The sequence below is a fragment of the Trachurus trachurus genome, assembly GCF_905171665.1.
Source record: "Trachurus trachurus genome assembly, chromosome: 24".
Lineage (NCBI taxonomy): Eukaryota > Metazoa > Chordata > Actinopteri > Carangiformes > Carangidae > Trachurus > Trachurus trachurus.
In genome coordinates this window covers 13131045-13147213 of record NC_139910.1, presented here as the reverse complement: position 1 = coordinate 13147213, position 16169 = coordinate 13131045, and the positions used below count along the sequence as shown (strand labels likewise).

Below are 16169 nucleotides of genomic sequence, written 5' to 3'. Positions count from 1 at the left end.
AGCTGGACACAGGGGTGAGTGTTGGCAGCTTTCGTTTTACTCTAGAGAAATAAAAAAGCCTCCCACCCACCTCACAGTTTGACCTTGTGTTTATTTACTCTCTGCAGGAGCAGCTAACTGGTTTTGTTTCCTGTCAGCAGCAGCAGCAGCAGAACCATGGACTCACTGCAACATCCACATCTGCTTCCTGTCGTCTGCCTCCACCCATCACTGCTGCATGTCCTCCGAAGCTGTGATTCATACACCGGTATCCCTCATGTTACTCACTGTTTCTATGGACTGTTACTCAACAACACCCACTGTTCATCTGGAAGTCGTATTTTTTATTTTATTTTTTTTAAATCAACATTAAATTAAATGTTTTGAAACTGCTGTAAAAGCTACTTATAATATTTTTTCCCAATACTAATATGATCATGGTGTGATGTTAAATAACCAAAGATAATTAGTTATTACTTTCAGTGTTTTCTCTGTACTGTATTATGACTGTCTTGTGTCAAGTTTGTATAAAGATACATATTGTATATAGTGTAGTTATTTGTGAAAATGGATTAAGAATTGGATTAAATAGAACAATTACTTTATGCTCTGAGGCAGCCAGAATGCAAAAGGTTATACTTCACTAATACTTTGCCCTTTTTTTCCTTTGTTATATATACTTTCCATAAGAAGTGATATATATATGTTGGTGAATCCCTTAAGGTGACATGTAATGTTTGTTAAAATCTATGAATATAATGAAACACAAATCGGACAATAAAATAATCATACAGAAGTTTGCAGTGCACTTTTTTGGTCTTTATAATCTGGAGAGTAGAACACTCACAATATTATATGTAAAATGACACTTTCATTAGGTTATATAGTGACACTATGAGATAAAATGAAAACATTAATCCTGAATTAGAAGCACACAAAGTGCCTTTTGAGGCTGAATACACCAGACTGTGAAGTCTACTATATAGGCTAGAGATATATAAGTGAGAAAAGTAGTTTATAAGCATCAAAAATATGATTTTATTTATCTTCTTTTATCATGATTACAATCCTATACACAAGTTGAACCCATTAACTATGTAATTCAAGATCTACTCATTTTCTATGTTGAGTTATAAGTTTGCATCATTAAAGCTGAACAAGTCAATTCACCTTGGTAAAAAAAAAAAAAAAAAACAGCAAAAACACAGATCATTATAACAAATAAGATATTCTATCTTTATACAACCTATGTATCATCGGTCTATAAATCATTTGTGAAAACTGACACAACACTGTGCTCTGTGTGTAGAGAGGAGACATTACATCACATGCTCATGTGAAATTGTAAATGTCTGTGACATGCATGTATTTCTGTGTCAATATAGAAAGATAAATATGATGGTACAGCTCTGACATTTCTCTTTACAATGTGCTATAATTCACTCTAACCTCTCAAAAACTGTCAACCCACTTTGATACATGGGGTCAGGGCGAAATCGTTACCTAAGTTCCCAAACTGTTTTTACTTAGAAACACAACACCAAAAAAAAAACATGAAGCTGGTTTAAAGTCTATGGCAGAACTGTGCGGACACTATTTTAATTATTGTAACTTCACCTGTCTTTTTGTGTCTTGTTATCGCCATCACTTTTGTTTTTTACACCCTTCGTGTTTCCAGTAAAACAACAGACAGAGGTCATGATGTTTCCTCTGGAATGAGTTGGGTTGTTTGCCTGAAACAGGACTGACAACAGAGCTCCTCTGTCTGCGACGTCTGTGTGAGGCGGAGAGTCAACATGCCAACGTTTACCTCTATGTCTGGTTTGGACCCCTCTCCTTCCCTTCCTTTAACCTGACAGCTGTTTTATGTTTGTTTGCTATTTCACTGGGCTTTCATGGCTACCACACACACACACACACACACGGTCGGGTGGTCGGAGAGGTGAGCCCACCGGTGTTTCAGTGGGAGAAGATGAATGGGATTCACACGCCTCCGAGAAGTGGAAAAGACACGTTAAGTTCAGTGCAGTGTTTCCCTGTTGAAAAGATTTAAAGCAGAGAAGTTGAGGATAAACTTCAACCTTCATAATACAATATCTCAGAAATATCTGACTTGTTCATTATAATGTATTTGAATATAAAGCATAATAGAGATGTTTTTCCTGTGTCTGCTAACAAATGTCAATAATATGGCGAGTAATAGTAACCTTACTGGTGTTCTAGGAAATACACGTATTCTCTTTCCCTGCAGAAAGTAAACAAGGATATTCCCTAAAATGTCAAACTATTTCTGTGTTGTTTCCAGCCATCAGTTGTGGTTTCACCCTGTAAACCAGATGTTGGACAGATGAACATCTGAATGCAAATAGAAATGAAGTAAATTGTGCAACTTTCTATATTAATGTTTTAGTTTAAAAAGGCTGTAGGGAAACTAGACCATTAACAACAGAATAGTCTTAATTTTCTGTGCAACAGAATCATCAAAGGGAAATCACTGATATAAAGTTAAAACATAGAAACTTAAATGCGCATTTTGTTGCAGAAACATGCCACTGGATGGGAAAACTTGAATAACAGAATTATACACATGGATATGTCACTAAAAAATAGATTTTTTCATGTCAATACATTCAATTTAACATATTTTTCAAAGTTTCCTGACTCTTCAAATTAGTGTGGCATGCGGATGAGGAAGAAGAGGAGGAGGAGGAGGAGGAGGAGGAGCAGGAAGGGGAGGAACCCCCCTGGATGAAGGTGTGTGTGATGGATGTCTGACCTGGTTCTGCCAGACCAAAGTGGACTTTGATATTTTCTGCTAATTCTCTCGGCAAACAGCAACATTTAAAGCGCTAAAAGAAACAGCGGCTTCGAGGACACACTGAACATTGCAAATCTTTGCTTCATGTGTGTGTGTGATTTCCCTGCCAAAATAAACCTGTGCTATAATTCGCTTATTATATTTATCCAAGTTATTTTAAAATTACCAACAGGAAGAAGCACACCGGCACTATGTTATTGCCATTTTATCAGTAGTAGTGTCAAAAGCCAGAGGTCTGAGCCTCCGGGTCAAACTGGTCTCCATTTGATCTCTGTCAACTCGTCCACGCAGTCTGGTGATAAATGGGCCGCAGAAAGGGAAGTGCACGGCTCCTGACTGACCTTTGTTTCCTCAAGGTGACATTCTTCACCAGGACAGTTGACTTCCTCACCTGGGAGATGGTCTGAGAATTTCTCACCAGTTTACTTATGGGATGGCCTTTTTCTTGTTGTTGTGTATTTACTGTAGCGAAAGTCCACACTGTCCCACAACAGGCGTGACAGATGTGTCAGGCTGTTACAGTTCCTCGTTTTTGTTTCAGAGTAAAAACCTCCACATCTTTTACATTATCAAGATACAAACTTTAATCAGCAACAGATTGGATCTTATGTTAATATCTCGGGCTGGCTATTATGTTCGTACAACTTTGTACAACTTTACCCTTGCTCTCTTACCATCTCTACTGGTAAATTTCTTCAACTTCATTGTATTCTCACATACATTCAATGCCTTGTTTTAATGGGGTTGGAGTCAACTCTGCCATCTGCTGTTAAAAAAAATATTTTGAACATCAAAATCAAATGTGTACATGCTTACTTTGAAATGATCAACTTGTTTTGGAGTGATTTTGGCACACTGGAGCTTAATCTTCCATTAACAGTTTATGTACCCTAGATAGATGAACATTTATCATTACAAAAAAGTGCAAAAATACATGGGTACACAGTGAAACACACAAATATATATAAACAGTATATATTTTATCCATATATACTTATATAATATAATGAATTGAGATAAGAATAAAATAGAAAAATACATGCACATGATAAAGAAAGTTGAAACAACAAATGTAATGGTTATGTTATGTAAAATGTAATGTAGCCTGCAATGTATAAAACTGATAAATATTTTTGTTTATATTTTATTTAAATATACAAGCATAGAATAAATTATGAAAGGATTTGTAACTTCTACCCCCCCCCCCCCCCCCCCCCCCCCCCCAAAATGATATGTATGGGAGGTTGTGGAAAGTAGTTATGTGTTAAGTGTAGTTAAGTGTTATGTGAGGTATATAACAATATTTACACAATAGCGCATGTTAATGAAAGTTATTTTTGTTTATTTAAATGATACAAAGTGATGCAGTTGGAAAAAGTATTCTTCCTCTTTACCAAATGTTTTTTTCTTTACGATATAAATAGCTAAAGGTCACAGAAGACCCTCTGTAAAAGTGCCAGGCCTGCTAAGCCCCGCCCACTCCTGACGCAGTAAAACGTGATTGGACGTTCTCTGGGGCTACGTCACATCCGGGGTACAAAAGAAAAACCATAACAAACTTGTATGAGTAACTACGAAGCCTCACAGAAACCTGCCAATGGAGGAAGATAACTCCCAAATGCTTCAACATGCCAACTCTGAGTTTAAGAAGAAGAATTTCAAAGAGGCAGAGGAGCTGTACACAAAGTTTATCTCTTCCTGCTTAAAGTCAAGGTGCTCGTCTTTTCCTACAGAAGCGAGTTAGCAGCTAACAGTCAGTTTGCGCTGGTGTTGTTGTGCTTATCTTACATTTACTTCATTTTTCTGTCTTCTTTATCATTAAACCACATTCACTCTTTGTAATAAAACTGAAATGCGGCTGTGTCATGTTTCCTCAGGGCTTGTGAAGCTGGTGATTTGGCCACCGCTTATAACAACCGAGGGCAGATAAAATACCTCCGGGTGGATTTTCATGAAGCGATAGAAGATTACAGCTTCGCCACAGAGGCCGACAGTCAGTTTGAGATCCCTTTCTACAACAGAGGACTCATCCACTACAGACTAGGTAAGAAGAATAGACACTTTCTGGCCTGATAACAGTGAACTGCACTAATATAAGGGAACCAGACAGAGTAATATGAATGACTTCCGCCCATGCCTTTTCATAATAAATGTCTGATTTATGATGTTTTTTACCGTTGTTGTTGTTTTTTTCCAATTAAATCAAGTTCAATCCGATAATTAAATGTATTTAAACATAGATCTGTAATGAATCAACTCGTTATTTGGTCTCAAGAAGAGATAAACTGTGGCCACAGACAGGTGACAAATGAGAGCATGAGGGGTAGCTACCAAACAGATCAATCAATGTGATGACTATAAAATGAATTCAAATCAAATCAAATAAACTTTATTTGTCCCACCAGGGGGAATTTGTCTTGAGCAAGGGAGTTATGACAGCTGCCATGTACAGTACATGTAAAACATCCATACACAGTACATAATATACAATAAAACAGTAACAAAGGCAAACAAATCCAAGAAAAGAGAAAGAAAGAAAGTGCGGGGTGCAATAAATAGAGTAAAATACAAAAACATACTAAAATTAAATCATACAATATACATTAAATCATTTGAAATTAGCTCCATAGTCACAAATTCTCAACTTTGTTTGACATATTAGTCTTCAGTTTGTCCACCAGAACTGTTTCACACGTCATCATAGTTACAGACACTGGCAGTGGCAGCACACAGTTTGTATATATTTACCATCTGTAAATGTGACCTGTAAGTGTAGTCAGAATAGATGCACGTTAATGGAGGAAGGAAATGGTAAAAAGCACTTGACTAACAGACATTTAAGTTCCACATGAGTGTGTGTGTAGTAATAGGATTGCAGTAGAGGTGAAAAAGAAGAAGCTTGTCCTCCTGAGTATGTGACTCTGTTGACCTTTGCAACACAAACTTCTGTAATTATTATTAAAAATAGAATCAGTTATAAAAACCAATAATCATATCCAGTTTTTTATTTTTTATTTTATTTTTATTGTTGACCATGAACACAATGTCATCGATGATAAAGTGTAGGTGTGTTCTTCCTGAGGACACTAGATGGAGCTGTAATCCAGACAGTCGTCATCCCCTCTACTCATGATGCCTAGAAAATGAAACTGCTGGCTCTAAACAAGTCAGTCTGGCATTGCACTACACGTCATAAACTTATACACATTTTCTATTTGTTATGTAATCTTACAGGCTTTTTTGACGATGCCAAGAGTGACTTCAAACAAGCATTAAAGCTCAATCCAGAGTTTGAGGATGCCAAAGTGAGTCTACAACAGACACTTCTGGACCAGCAGGAGAAGACAAACAGGGGATACTGACAACATCATAACTGCAGAGTTCATGTTTTATATATTTTTGCAATGTGCTGTCAATCACTGTCAAATTATTTTATGTTAATTTATTTGATTTATTTTGTTATTTAATCTGAGGATGGACAGTTTTATGTGTCACACAAACCTTATAAAGCTTTCTGCACAAAAAAATGATGCACAGCTTAAATCCAGATAGCTGCAAAATGCAAAAATCATTTGCTGTTTGTTCACATAAAAGGAAGGAGACATCCCGCTGGATCAGGCGCGACACCAATATGGATTTTTGTTAAGCAGAGCATCGATGATTCCTTTGCTGCAACGACTCAAGACTTTCAGCCGGGTAAAAAAAAAAAAGTGTAATGACCTCATAAAAGAAAGTATATCACTGTATAAGTCTGTAAGTGGACGGTGCCGACCGATCGACCCCGATGCACCAGGTAAAGCGATGAATCTGGGATTTTTACTGTCAGTAATAAAAGTTAGTGCACCATCTTGGAGACACTGGAAGGTTCGTTTATGTGAAACCATAATCAAGAGTTAATTAATGAAGAGTCTTGGCTGAAAAGGAAAAAACATGAGGATGGTCTTTCCACAAGATGAAGATGAAAACAATACTGTACTTATATATAATAAAATGCATCTTTACTTTGAAACACACCTGTAAATATCCTTTAAATCAATTAACAATAAAACGTTTTTTACTGCACATTTCTAATTCATGCTTGTTTATTTACACACATGCAGCTTCATAGTGTATCAGTCAATCAAATCAAGCTTTATTTGTAAAGCACTTTTCATGCCCACAGCAACTCAAAGTGCTTTACATGATAAAAACGATGAAGATAGGGGATGTATATATAGATACACAAATGCATTCACACAAGAATTTTAAAACACTGGAATGAAAGGCATCGAGGAAACGTTATCTTACACTCAATCATTTACAATGGGGAAAACACTATAAAATAAGATAAAACAGTGAAATGGGATAAAATGAAATAAAAATGAATGCATTAAAATAGAATAGGAATAAAATAAAATAGGTAAAGTATATGTATATTGTATAAATCGATCAAGGGGATAGAGAGATAATGCAATTAAGACATAATAGTTTCAGATATCAGTTAGAAGCCAGGTTATCCCACCTCGCCCAAAGTGAGAGAGACAGGTGTGTGATTACTGACGAGCCTCAGCTGTGCGCTGTGATCAGGTGATATATAAAACACCTGGTGCAGCCTCAGTGCAGCAGACAGCCACTTAGGAGCGGGTTTGTAAGTGGGGCTTGCTGGGGTTTCAGTGCCAAGCTCTGACAGTGGTTTGATTCCTGTGTATTTTTTTTGTTTGGCTGTGAGTGAGTGGACTGCAACATGAGGAACCTTGAACACATGTAAGTTCATTGTCTTGTTTTTCCTTTTCATATTGTATTCTTTTAAGTGTTTGATTGTTTGAAGAGTATCTTGATTGATGTTCTTTTGTTTTTTAAGTTTCTCATGGAACTTGTTGGCTGCGTTAATCATCTTCGGTCAAGCAAGGCCAAATGTGAAGCTCAATTCGCAGTCAAGTAAGATGAATTCGCAGTCAAGTAAGATGAATTCACGTTTAACCACTTCATGTCAGCTCAAGTCAGTTTTACACACTCTGTCTGACCAGTGTTGTGTTTTTTTCTCTCTCTCTAACCAGGCAGTGGTTTAAGGTCAGACTGTGCGGGTAATCTAATGAGGCTGTCGTTGGACAAAGCTCTAGCAGTGGGGAACCAGCTCGAGGTGGAAGCAATCAGTGAGTATAAACTCTGCTAATTGTGAGCAGATTGCTTCATCACTGGGAGAAGCGATCCCTGACATGTTTGCCTCTCCTCCTTTCCTTTTCCAGATGGCACCCGGCACATTGCGCTGACACCCAGCCTGGCTGCTCAGTGTGGATACAGCATGGAGTCTGACCCATGGGGCAACACCAGAATCTACACGTCTCTGATGGGCTGCTATGTGGACAATGAAGTATGTTGAGCTAATGATGATATATCCCCCACCTGTAATACACTTAAGGGCCAGATTTTTAAATGATCTTGGCTTGATCATGCAGGCAGTAGTTGGGATGGGGGAGGGAAAGTGTTTATAAAGTTAATTTCCTGTGTATGAAAGATTTGAGTACTATTGATTTTTGTTTGGCCACATTTTCTAAATTCAGTGAATTGTTTGGTCTCTAAATGTCATGATATGATCAATGCCATTTTCAAATAACTTGCTCTAAACCTGCACATATTAAATATTTGACTCAAGACAGAATCGACAAATCTTCACATTGGAGAAGCTGAAACCAAAAAAGCATTGTCATTATACTATTCATTTCATTTTCTAATGTGTAAAAAATTCTATACATGCTATATTTCCTGTAACAATGCGTTGATTTACAGGATGATACAACATTTAATGTTGGGTTGAGGCTCCAAATGCACGGCCAGAGTCCCTCCGATGTGACCAGTCATGACGTGACTCAGACGTGCAGCTACACCCGCTGGGCCTCCAGAGAGGTTCTCTGCGACAGGAACTACATGGAAGTGGGTTACTGTGACACAATTGCACAACACCTGTCATCAGCTGCTGCAGCTGTGTATAAATCTGGTATTTCTCTCTTTTTTTTTTCCTTAGGTGTCAACCCGCATGGCTACACCTGATGTTAATGCAAAGGGGCAGACTCAGGATGTTCAAGATGTATCCCAGCTCAACACCGTTCCTGAAGTATGTTTAAAAAATCCTCACAATAGGGAAGATGCAGACTTCAGGTTATGAGAAGAATTAAATGTGAGTCTGGGTTTCTTTTCTCAGGCATCAGGCGCAGCACATGGTATCTGGAAGATGACGTTTTTCACTCCAGAACCAGTGACGATGGTGCAGAGGGAGGCCGAACAAGCTGGCTATGCTGCCACGACTACATCCAGCCGCCTGGTTATGCGAAGCCCGTTCAACACGGCAGAAACTTATTCTGAGGATGTAAGCAACCACACAGCTTCTCCTGTGTTTTTATTTATGTTCTGCATCATTATGAATGGGCGTTTGTGTTTTTGTAACACCACTTGCAGGTGGCTGGAGTCCCCATGGAGGTTTTCAGGGCCAGTGTTTACTACAGGGCACCGCATGGTTTGAGTGTTGTGAACGTGGCAGCTGCCTGTCCCACAGGTGAGTCTCACAGAAAATGTCAATGAGTCAAGTCAATGGAAGTACAGTTTAGTCATTGGTTGTGTTGTCATTATCATTAACAGGCGGTGTCCTCTTCACTGAGGATCTAATCTCTTGGCACGTACCTCGCCGTGTGACACCGCTGATGGACGGCAGCTTTAAAATCGTCGAAATGCACATGGGAGTCAACGGGCAGAGGCTGGATAAATCTCAGATGGCCGCACGGGGGTACATGCTATCTACAACAGACTTCCACATCGTTATGGAAATCCCAGTGGGCTCAGTCGATGGTTACTACAAGGTTGGGATATGTGTGTATTTACCATGCAAGACTTCAGGTCACTTGTCCATTTGCATGTTTTATTAAAATGCCATGAATAATTGCAGAGCCATGCCCCAGATTACCAGTACCACGTCACCTTCAGCGTGGAGCCCCTGCTTGAGGTGCTGTGGAGAGCTGATAACCAAGATGACACCAGATACAAGGTTTTGTTCCCCATTACCACCCCTCTGATGCCCAGACCCCCACAGGCCACAGATAGTAAGTCAATCCCCCCTTTTTTTTGACATTTGAAAATCAAGCTCTGTGGAAAAAAAGTGTAGCTCTGACATGTTGTGCTCCACAGATACTGTCCCTGAGGACCAGATGTTCAGCGTTCACTTGGGGGCTTTTCTTCACGACGTGGAGCTCAGGAACATCACCTTTTCCACCGGGGTCCTCACCATTGAGGAAAGCCGAGCCAGAGGCTTCGTCATCCAGGAGCACGGCCAAGCTGACGGCCTGAAGAGCTTCTCTTTGCAAGTGCCCTTCGACGCCGATGTCGTCCTGAAACATGTATGACAGTCATGACAGTTGAATGGCAACATTTCATTTGCACAGGCCGGTGGTGAAGTGCTCTTCAGTCGTGACCTGAGCTTTCTTTGTTCTGCAGAATCCCGAACCATTGGTCACAGTCTACTCCCTTCCTTTGGTGTTTGGGTTTTCAATTCTGCCGGAAGATACTCCTTTTGCCCATCCAGTGGATTTGGAGGCATCTCTACAGGATGTTGGTGAGACTCTCTTAAACGTATTTGGTTTTCTTCCAGAATTAAACAAACAAACCCAACTTAAAGCTACAGTTGGTAAGTTGACAACTCAGCGACTTGGTTGGAAATTTCAAGACAAAACACCGTCGGGTCCCTCTTATGAAGGTTGAAAAGAGGGAGGTGACGGTGTATTGTCTTGAAATTTCCAACCAAGTCGCAGACTTTACTTTCACATCGTCAGCTCACTACGACGTGTAGGAGCTGCGATTGGCTGCTATGTGACTGGTTGAGAAGCTTTGGTCGTGGATTTTGGCAAATACGATCACAGGCTGTAGGTGGAGCCAGAGGAGTTGGATTTTGTCCTACATTACCCTTTAATGTCAGAATATAGTGACGGTTACAGCAAAAATGACTGAATAATCGTTACCAACTGAAGCTTTAATTACATGTTTGACCTCTCCCCCTCAGTGCTGCCCACCATCACTGGCACCTGCGACAGGAATGTGTTTTACGTCAGTGTGAAATATGGGAGTCAAGGCTCTAATTTCCAGACCATGGTTGGTACTCAGCAGCTCACCTCCGAGCTGGGCGAGGTCTACAACTTCAGAGAAAACGGCACACACTTCCACCTTGTGGTTCCCTACCAGGCCAAGGCCAGCGGGTTTGAGGTAGGTCGTGTTACAGGGTTGTTGTTGTTGTTTTTTACAAACTGGCTGAACTCCATCTGCACCAAATAACTTCACTTTCTGTTTTTGCAGCTGATTACCTCCAATTCAGTCAGAGCCCGACTTGACATTCTGCTGTGGGATCCAATCAACAACTGGCTGCTTGGTGATTTCTATTTGGCCTGCAATTTCCCCTTGACGACAACTAGTAAGAGTTTTTATTTTCTTTCTATTTAGCAATGCCCTTTGTCCTCTCAGTGCTACAATGTTTAAAACTTAATCTTAAATTTCTCCATAGCCTGCTACCCAAATGGAACCATCTCTGCTCTGGCTGTGAAGGTGGAATCGGTCCCCAGTCTTGAGCCAGGTCAGCTGACTCTGAAAGACAAATCTTGCAAGCCAGCGTTCAGCGACGATCGATTTGCCTTCTTCTCCTTCAGCGCTGATTCCTGCGGGACCACTAGAACAGTAAGTCACAACACCTTAATTACACTAATTGGTGCCTTTGGTGACTGTATTAATGCTGCCTCATCTTCTTTTCTTTTTTCTAGTTCTTTGGCCACTACATGCTGTATGAGAATGAAATTGGCCTGCCTTACCACAGTGGCCACAAAGGAGCAGCCTACACGTCACCTGTTGATCCTGAATACAAGTAAAGTGACGACTGTTTATCGTGACTTGAGTTTGAACTCTTATGTTCATAATTGTATGTTTTCTCCTGTAGGCAAACGGTTTCCTGCTACTATGTTGTCAACGACACTGAGACGGTTGCATTCAGCTACAAACCGAGAACCATTAACCCAGCAGCAGAGATCGGGACAGGACAGCTGATTGTGCAAATGAGGCTAGCCCAAGGTCAGACCAAAGGGACAACTTTTGACTTATTGGCATGACATCATTTGGCATATTGACAGTATTAAGATATAACTTGTCCCTCAAATGTGAATCTCCTCCTCCAGATTCATCATATGAACACTTCTACGAAGAAGAAAGTTATCCAGTGGTGAAGTTCCTGAGAGAGTCTCTGTATTTTGAGGTGGAGCTGATGTATTCGACTGACCCCCATTTGGAGCTCATCTTGGAGAACTGTTGGGCAACTCTTCATGAGGACAGGACATCGCTGCCCAGCTGGGACATCATTGTGGACACGTAATGTGCAACACAAACTTTACTCTGAATTTCAAAGCTTTTTAATGCACTGAGGGTTAATTGTGTTTGTGTTTTTTTTCCTTTCCCATCAGCTGTGAGAACCATGATGACAGCTATATGACCATCTTTCATCCTGTTGTGGGCGACGCCAGAGTTGCTGTCCCATCGCACTTCAAACGCTTCTCCATGAAGATGTTCACCTTCACTAAAGATGATGAGGTTCTCAAAGACGAGGTAAACGCCCCCCAAATGTTCAAGCCACAGTAGCACATGAACCAGATCCATGTCGCCCTCCTGCCTAAATCCTTCTGTCTGTTCACAGATCTATGTCCACTGTGACGTGGTGGTTTGTGACAAAAGCAGCCAGACAGATGGCGCCTGCAGAGGCCAGTGTCTGCACGGTACAAGCACGAGTAGCTACAGACATCAAGGGGTAAAAGGACAAAAAAGAGGTAAGTGTTCAAATGTTATGGCCAAAACTATTCAATCTAGAAATGAAATTTGTGACTTATACTTCTCTCATTTCCAGAGCAAAGAAGTACAGCCATGAACAACCAGCAACATCTCTCATCTGGACCTATTCTACTGACCACTTAAGACTTCTAAATAAAGTTTCTTAAAAAAAATTACCCAGCTTTGTTGTTCTTTACCTCCAACCATTTATAAATAATTCACTTTACATCTTATCATCCAACTCGCTGCACAGCCAGTCCGAGTCCTGGTGAATTTTGAGGTCTGTGTGACCTTGACTACTGTACCCAGCGTTCCTGCTGCTCCTTTTTTGGACGAGGTGCTGCAGTTTAGACGGATCAACAATAGGTGACATTAGTAAACAAATGAAGTTGCAGCTCCAACAGGCTGTCTTCACAAATTGCTTCAGAAGATTAATGTCACTATACCATGGAGTCCCTGTAGTGCATGAAGTTTCAGCTCAGAGGTTTTGATTGCTTCTGGAAATAAATTTCTGCCACCAAATCAATGAGCAATGGATTAATTTAATGTTTAGATTCTTTCCAAAAGCAATATTCTTCTTGTCCTAATCTAGATTGCTCTGAAGTGGAACTTGTTACACCTAATTGTCTGTAATGGAAATGTCAGTGAGGGCAGACCTCACCGACCTATCGGGAGTGATTTGGAAATGTGTTTTGTTTTAAAGGATGGTCCACATGTTTAGAGACTTAATTAAAATCTGTTTTAGACAACATGCTTTTGACTATACACTAAAGTAATCTTTTCTGTGTCAGGCTGTCTTAAGGGCAGACATCCCTTTGAATCTAGTTTCAGTGTCTGATAACTCTATGAAATTAAGATTCAGTTCACACACTTTAACAACTTTCAGTCCCTTAAAGCAACACGATGTAGTTTTTCAATGTTTCTAAACTCAATGAAGTGGTAGAAAAATAGTTAATAGGATAAATGGTTCCACCGCTGCAGCCTGAACGGGGTCGTGCCGGCTGCAACTACTACCTAATTTTCTTGTGAGGGAAGGAACACAGTGGTCCATGGTACACCGCAGCTCTGCTGAGCTCCAGAGACCCAGCTCAAGCCCAGTCTCCCTGCTCCTCTCACCCACACACAAGCTCCCTGCGCTGGGCCGAACGACTGGCCAGCCTCCCCTCCAAAACTCACCAGATGCTCAGGCTGTGTATAGCTTTGCTTGGCATTGTACCGGCAAGGGCTGTGCTTAGGCTACTGTGCTTCTCTGGGAACAAAGTAGCAGACGGTTGCTCTTCTCAACCAAAGCATCAGTAGCTACTACAAGTCCTACATAGTGCGGCTTTAACTTTAGGACATTTGCCCTCAAATGATACAGAAATCCTGAAGGAGTCCAAATATGTGTCGAGTTTGTTCCAAGGTCAGATCATGAGTTTTAAACTTAGTGACTGATGGTTGGGTGAGGTTCACTATAACAATAGTATATAGAGTCTGGTCCATTTCCTGTAACTGGCTCTGTAAGAGAGACAGGGACCACAAGCCGCATGCACATGGCCAAGCCCAAGGCCACACCGTCTCCAGGTCTGAGGGAGACGGGCAGCTTCTTCTGAGGGTTCACAATAGGCTACATCTGCAACATACTAGTCCTGAGTGGGATTTAAACCCCAGCCTCCCAATTCAAAGTCACTAGCATTACCCACTGACCTATCCAGCTGCACAGCCGGTTGACATCTCCCACATGTCGGTGTTCAGAGAGAGAGATGTGTCTGATTAGCTCTGTACAATATATGACTCCTAAATGAAAGGTTATAGGCACTAAATTTAAGGACATTTTCTAGTTCCTTCTTTTCTGGAGGAGGGTCTGGCAAGCAAGACTTCATTGTAACAGTTGCATGGCTGTGACTTACCATGTTGATATTAGATTTTATTAATCTAGGCACCCCCTTTCCCCAGGAGTTTTACTTCATTGGGTTAAAGTAGAAGTAAGCGATCCGGTCGTTTTGGCTAACTTCTTGTCAGCCGATGGAGTTAGCAGTCCCCGCCCTCGTCCCTACGTCACCACATTCACGCGCATCCCTTTTGGCTGCACACACAGAGAGGACCGCCCCTTTATGCCGTTCTCTCTCCTCATTGGATAAAGGTTGTAGGATACAAGGAAGGTTTTCTCCTCGGCTTACAGCAGAGCAGAGTGACTGACAGACAGTGTTGTGGGTAACGCGTTACAAAGTAGGCTAACGCGTTAGAGTACTTTAATTACTTTTTTCGTGTAACGTGTAACGTAACGCGTTAGTTTCGTGAGTTGAGCAATCAGTAACTTAGTTGTTTTTTTTTTAAAGTAATCCGTTACTTTTCGCCGGATAAGGAAAAGAAAATCCCGACTGCAGCCTGCTTTTTGTCAGACAGACTACTGTGCAACCTGCGGATGTGTCAGCCGAGGTGCACTGCTGTGATGCGTCTGTGCCCTGCTGACCTACGTTACCTATGTGTGTGTGTGCGCACGTGCGTTTCAATTCGCCGGCGAAAAGGACAAGAGCATAACGGTAAAATGCACACTCTGCGGTGGTGATAAGCTTCTATCGACCGCAAAAAAAATCCACATCCAATTTAAAGGCCCCATGCTGTGCACTTTTCTCTGGGTTTATTTACCTGCTGATATCCCTAACAAGATGTATCATTGGTTTTGAGTACCTGTGATCTGCTTAATAATGTTTCTACTGCCCCTTTCTGTTGCCTCTTTCTGGAGCTCTAGCAGGCACAGGTCATTTAGCCAATCAGAAGAGAGAATGAGAACCTCTCCTCTGATTGGCTCACTGTTTTTGAGTTGCATGTGGTCGGGCCAATCACAGGCAAGTAACTGAAGCCTAAGCTGCATTCATAAAAATTGAAAGAAAACAACTGGTCACGGTGGGCGGAGTTACCTTGTGTGTGACATCACAGAAAGGAGGAAGTGCTATCTGCTCGTCTTAAAGAGAATGTTCCTACAAATGGGCGGTGTGTGTTTCTCCGTTTATGACCAATTTGATGCATGGGGCAGTATATACGTGGCCCAGAGACCTCCCCAAGCACGAAAAAATAACAAAAATCACATTTTTCATGCCATGGGGCCTTTAAGGGCCCATTTACATGGATCAGCTCCACGTACGGACCTGCTTCTCCAGCAGCAACAAGCAGCCCGGGCCGGCTCTCAGTGCTCGCCCGCTTTCAGCAGCTCCCTCTCGGCAAGCGGCAGCCCAGTTCTCCCCCGGTCCAACCCGGATCTCTACTCCATAGCTGCCATAGCAGCAGTGTGATACCAGTACATTCAACCGCATTTTTTTTATTTTTTACTTTTATTACACACAAGGCAGGAAGTTCACGTCTCGCCAGCCTCCCTCCTCTCCACACGTGAGTCCTCCGTTCAAACTGACAGACAGATCGAGCAGTGAAGCTGCTGAGAGGGATTCACGGCAATTCCTGAATTTTGATCAGTTCTGCGATCAAAAAAAAAAAAAAAAAACCCGCTATGTGGCATATTTCTGACTGTCTTTCCTGTTATTGTTATCCTGTAGAGTTAATTTGACTGATGTTA

General features: G+C 41.2%; 2 protein-coding genes across 2 annotated transcripts; both read left to right on the top strand.

Annotated features, from left to right (window-relative positions):
* Nucleotides 1-4346: 4346 nt before the first annotated feature.
* ttc32 (tetratricopeptide repeat domain 32) lies at nucleotides 4347-6840 on the top strand. Its single transcript, XM_084001349.1, has 3 exons — nucleotides 4347-4510; nucleotides 4675-4841; nucleotides 6032-6840. The coding sequence occupies exons 1-3, from the start codon at nucleotides 4395-4397 to the stop codon at nucleotides 6157-6159; spliced, it is 411 nt and encodes a 136-aa protein (XP_083857475.1). The 5' UTR covers nucleotides 4347-4394; the 3' UTR covers nucleotides 6160-6840.
* An 879-nt stretch (nucleotides 6841-7719) lies between these two features.
* zpax1 (zona pellucida protein AX 1) lies at nucleotides 7720-12763 on the top strand (the record flags this gene model as incomplete). Its single annotated transcript, XM_084000247.1, has 20 exons — nucleotides 7720-7735; nucleotides 7834-7929; nucleotides 8023-8147; nucleotides 8564-8707; nucleotides 8799-8888; nucleotides 8976-9140; nucleotides 9230-9326; nucleotides 9410-9627; nucleotides 9714-9867; nucleotides 9953-10161; nucleotides 10259-10376; nucleotides 10821-11020; nucleotides 11111-11225; nucleotides 11316-11485; nucleotides 11569-11669; nucleotides 11742-11872; nucleotides 11977-12166; nucleotides 12259-12400; nucleotides 12489-12567; nucleotides 12696-12763. The coding sequence occupies 20 exons, from the start codon at nucleotides 7720-7722 to the stop codon at nucleotides 12761-12763; spliced, it is 2628 nt and encodes an 875-aa protein (XP_083856373.1).
* Nucleotides 12764-16169: the final 3406 nt, after the last annotated feature.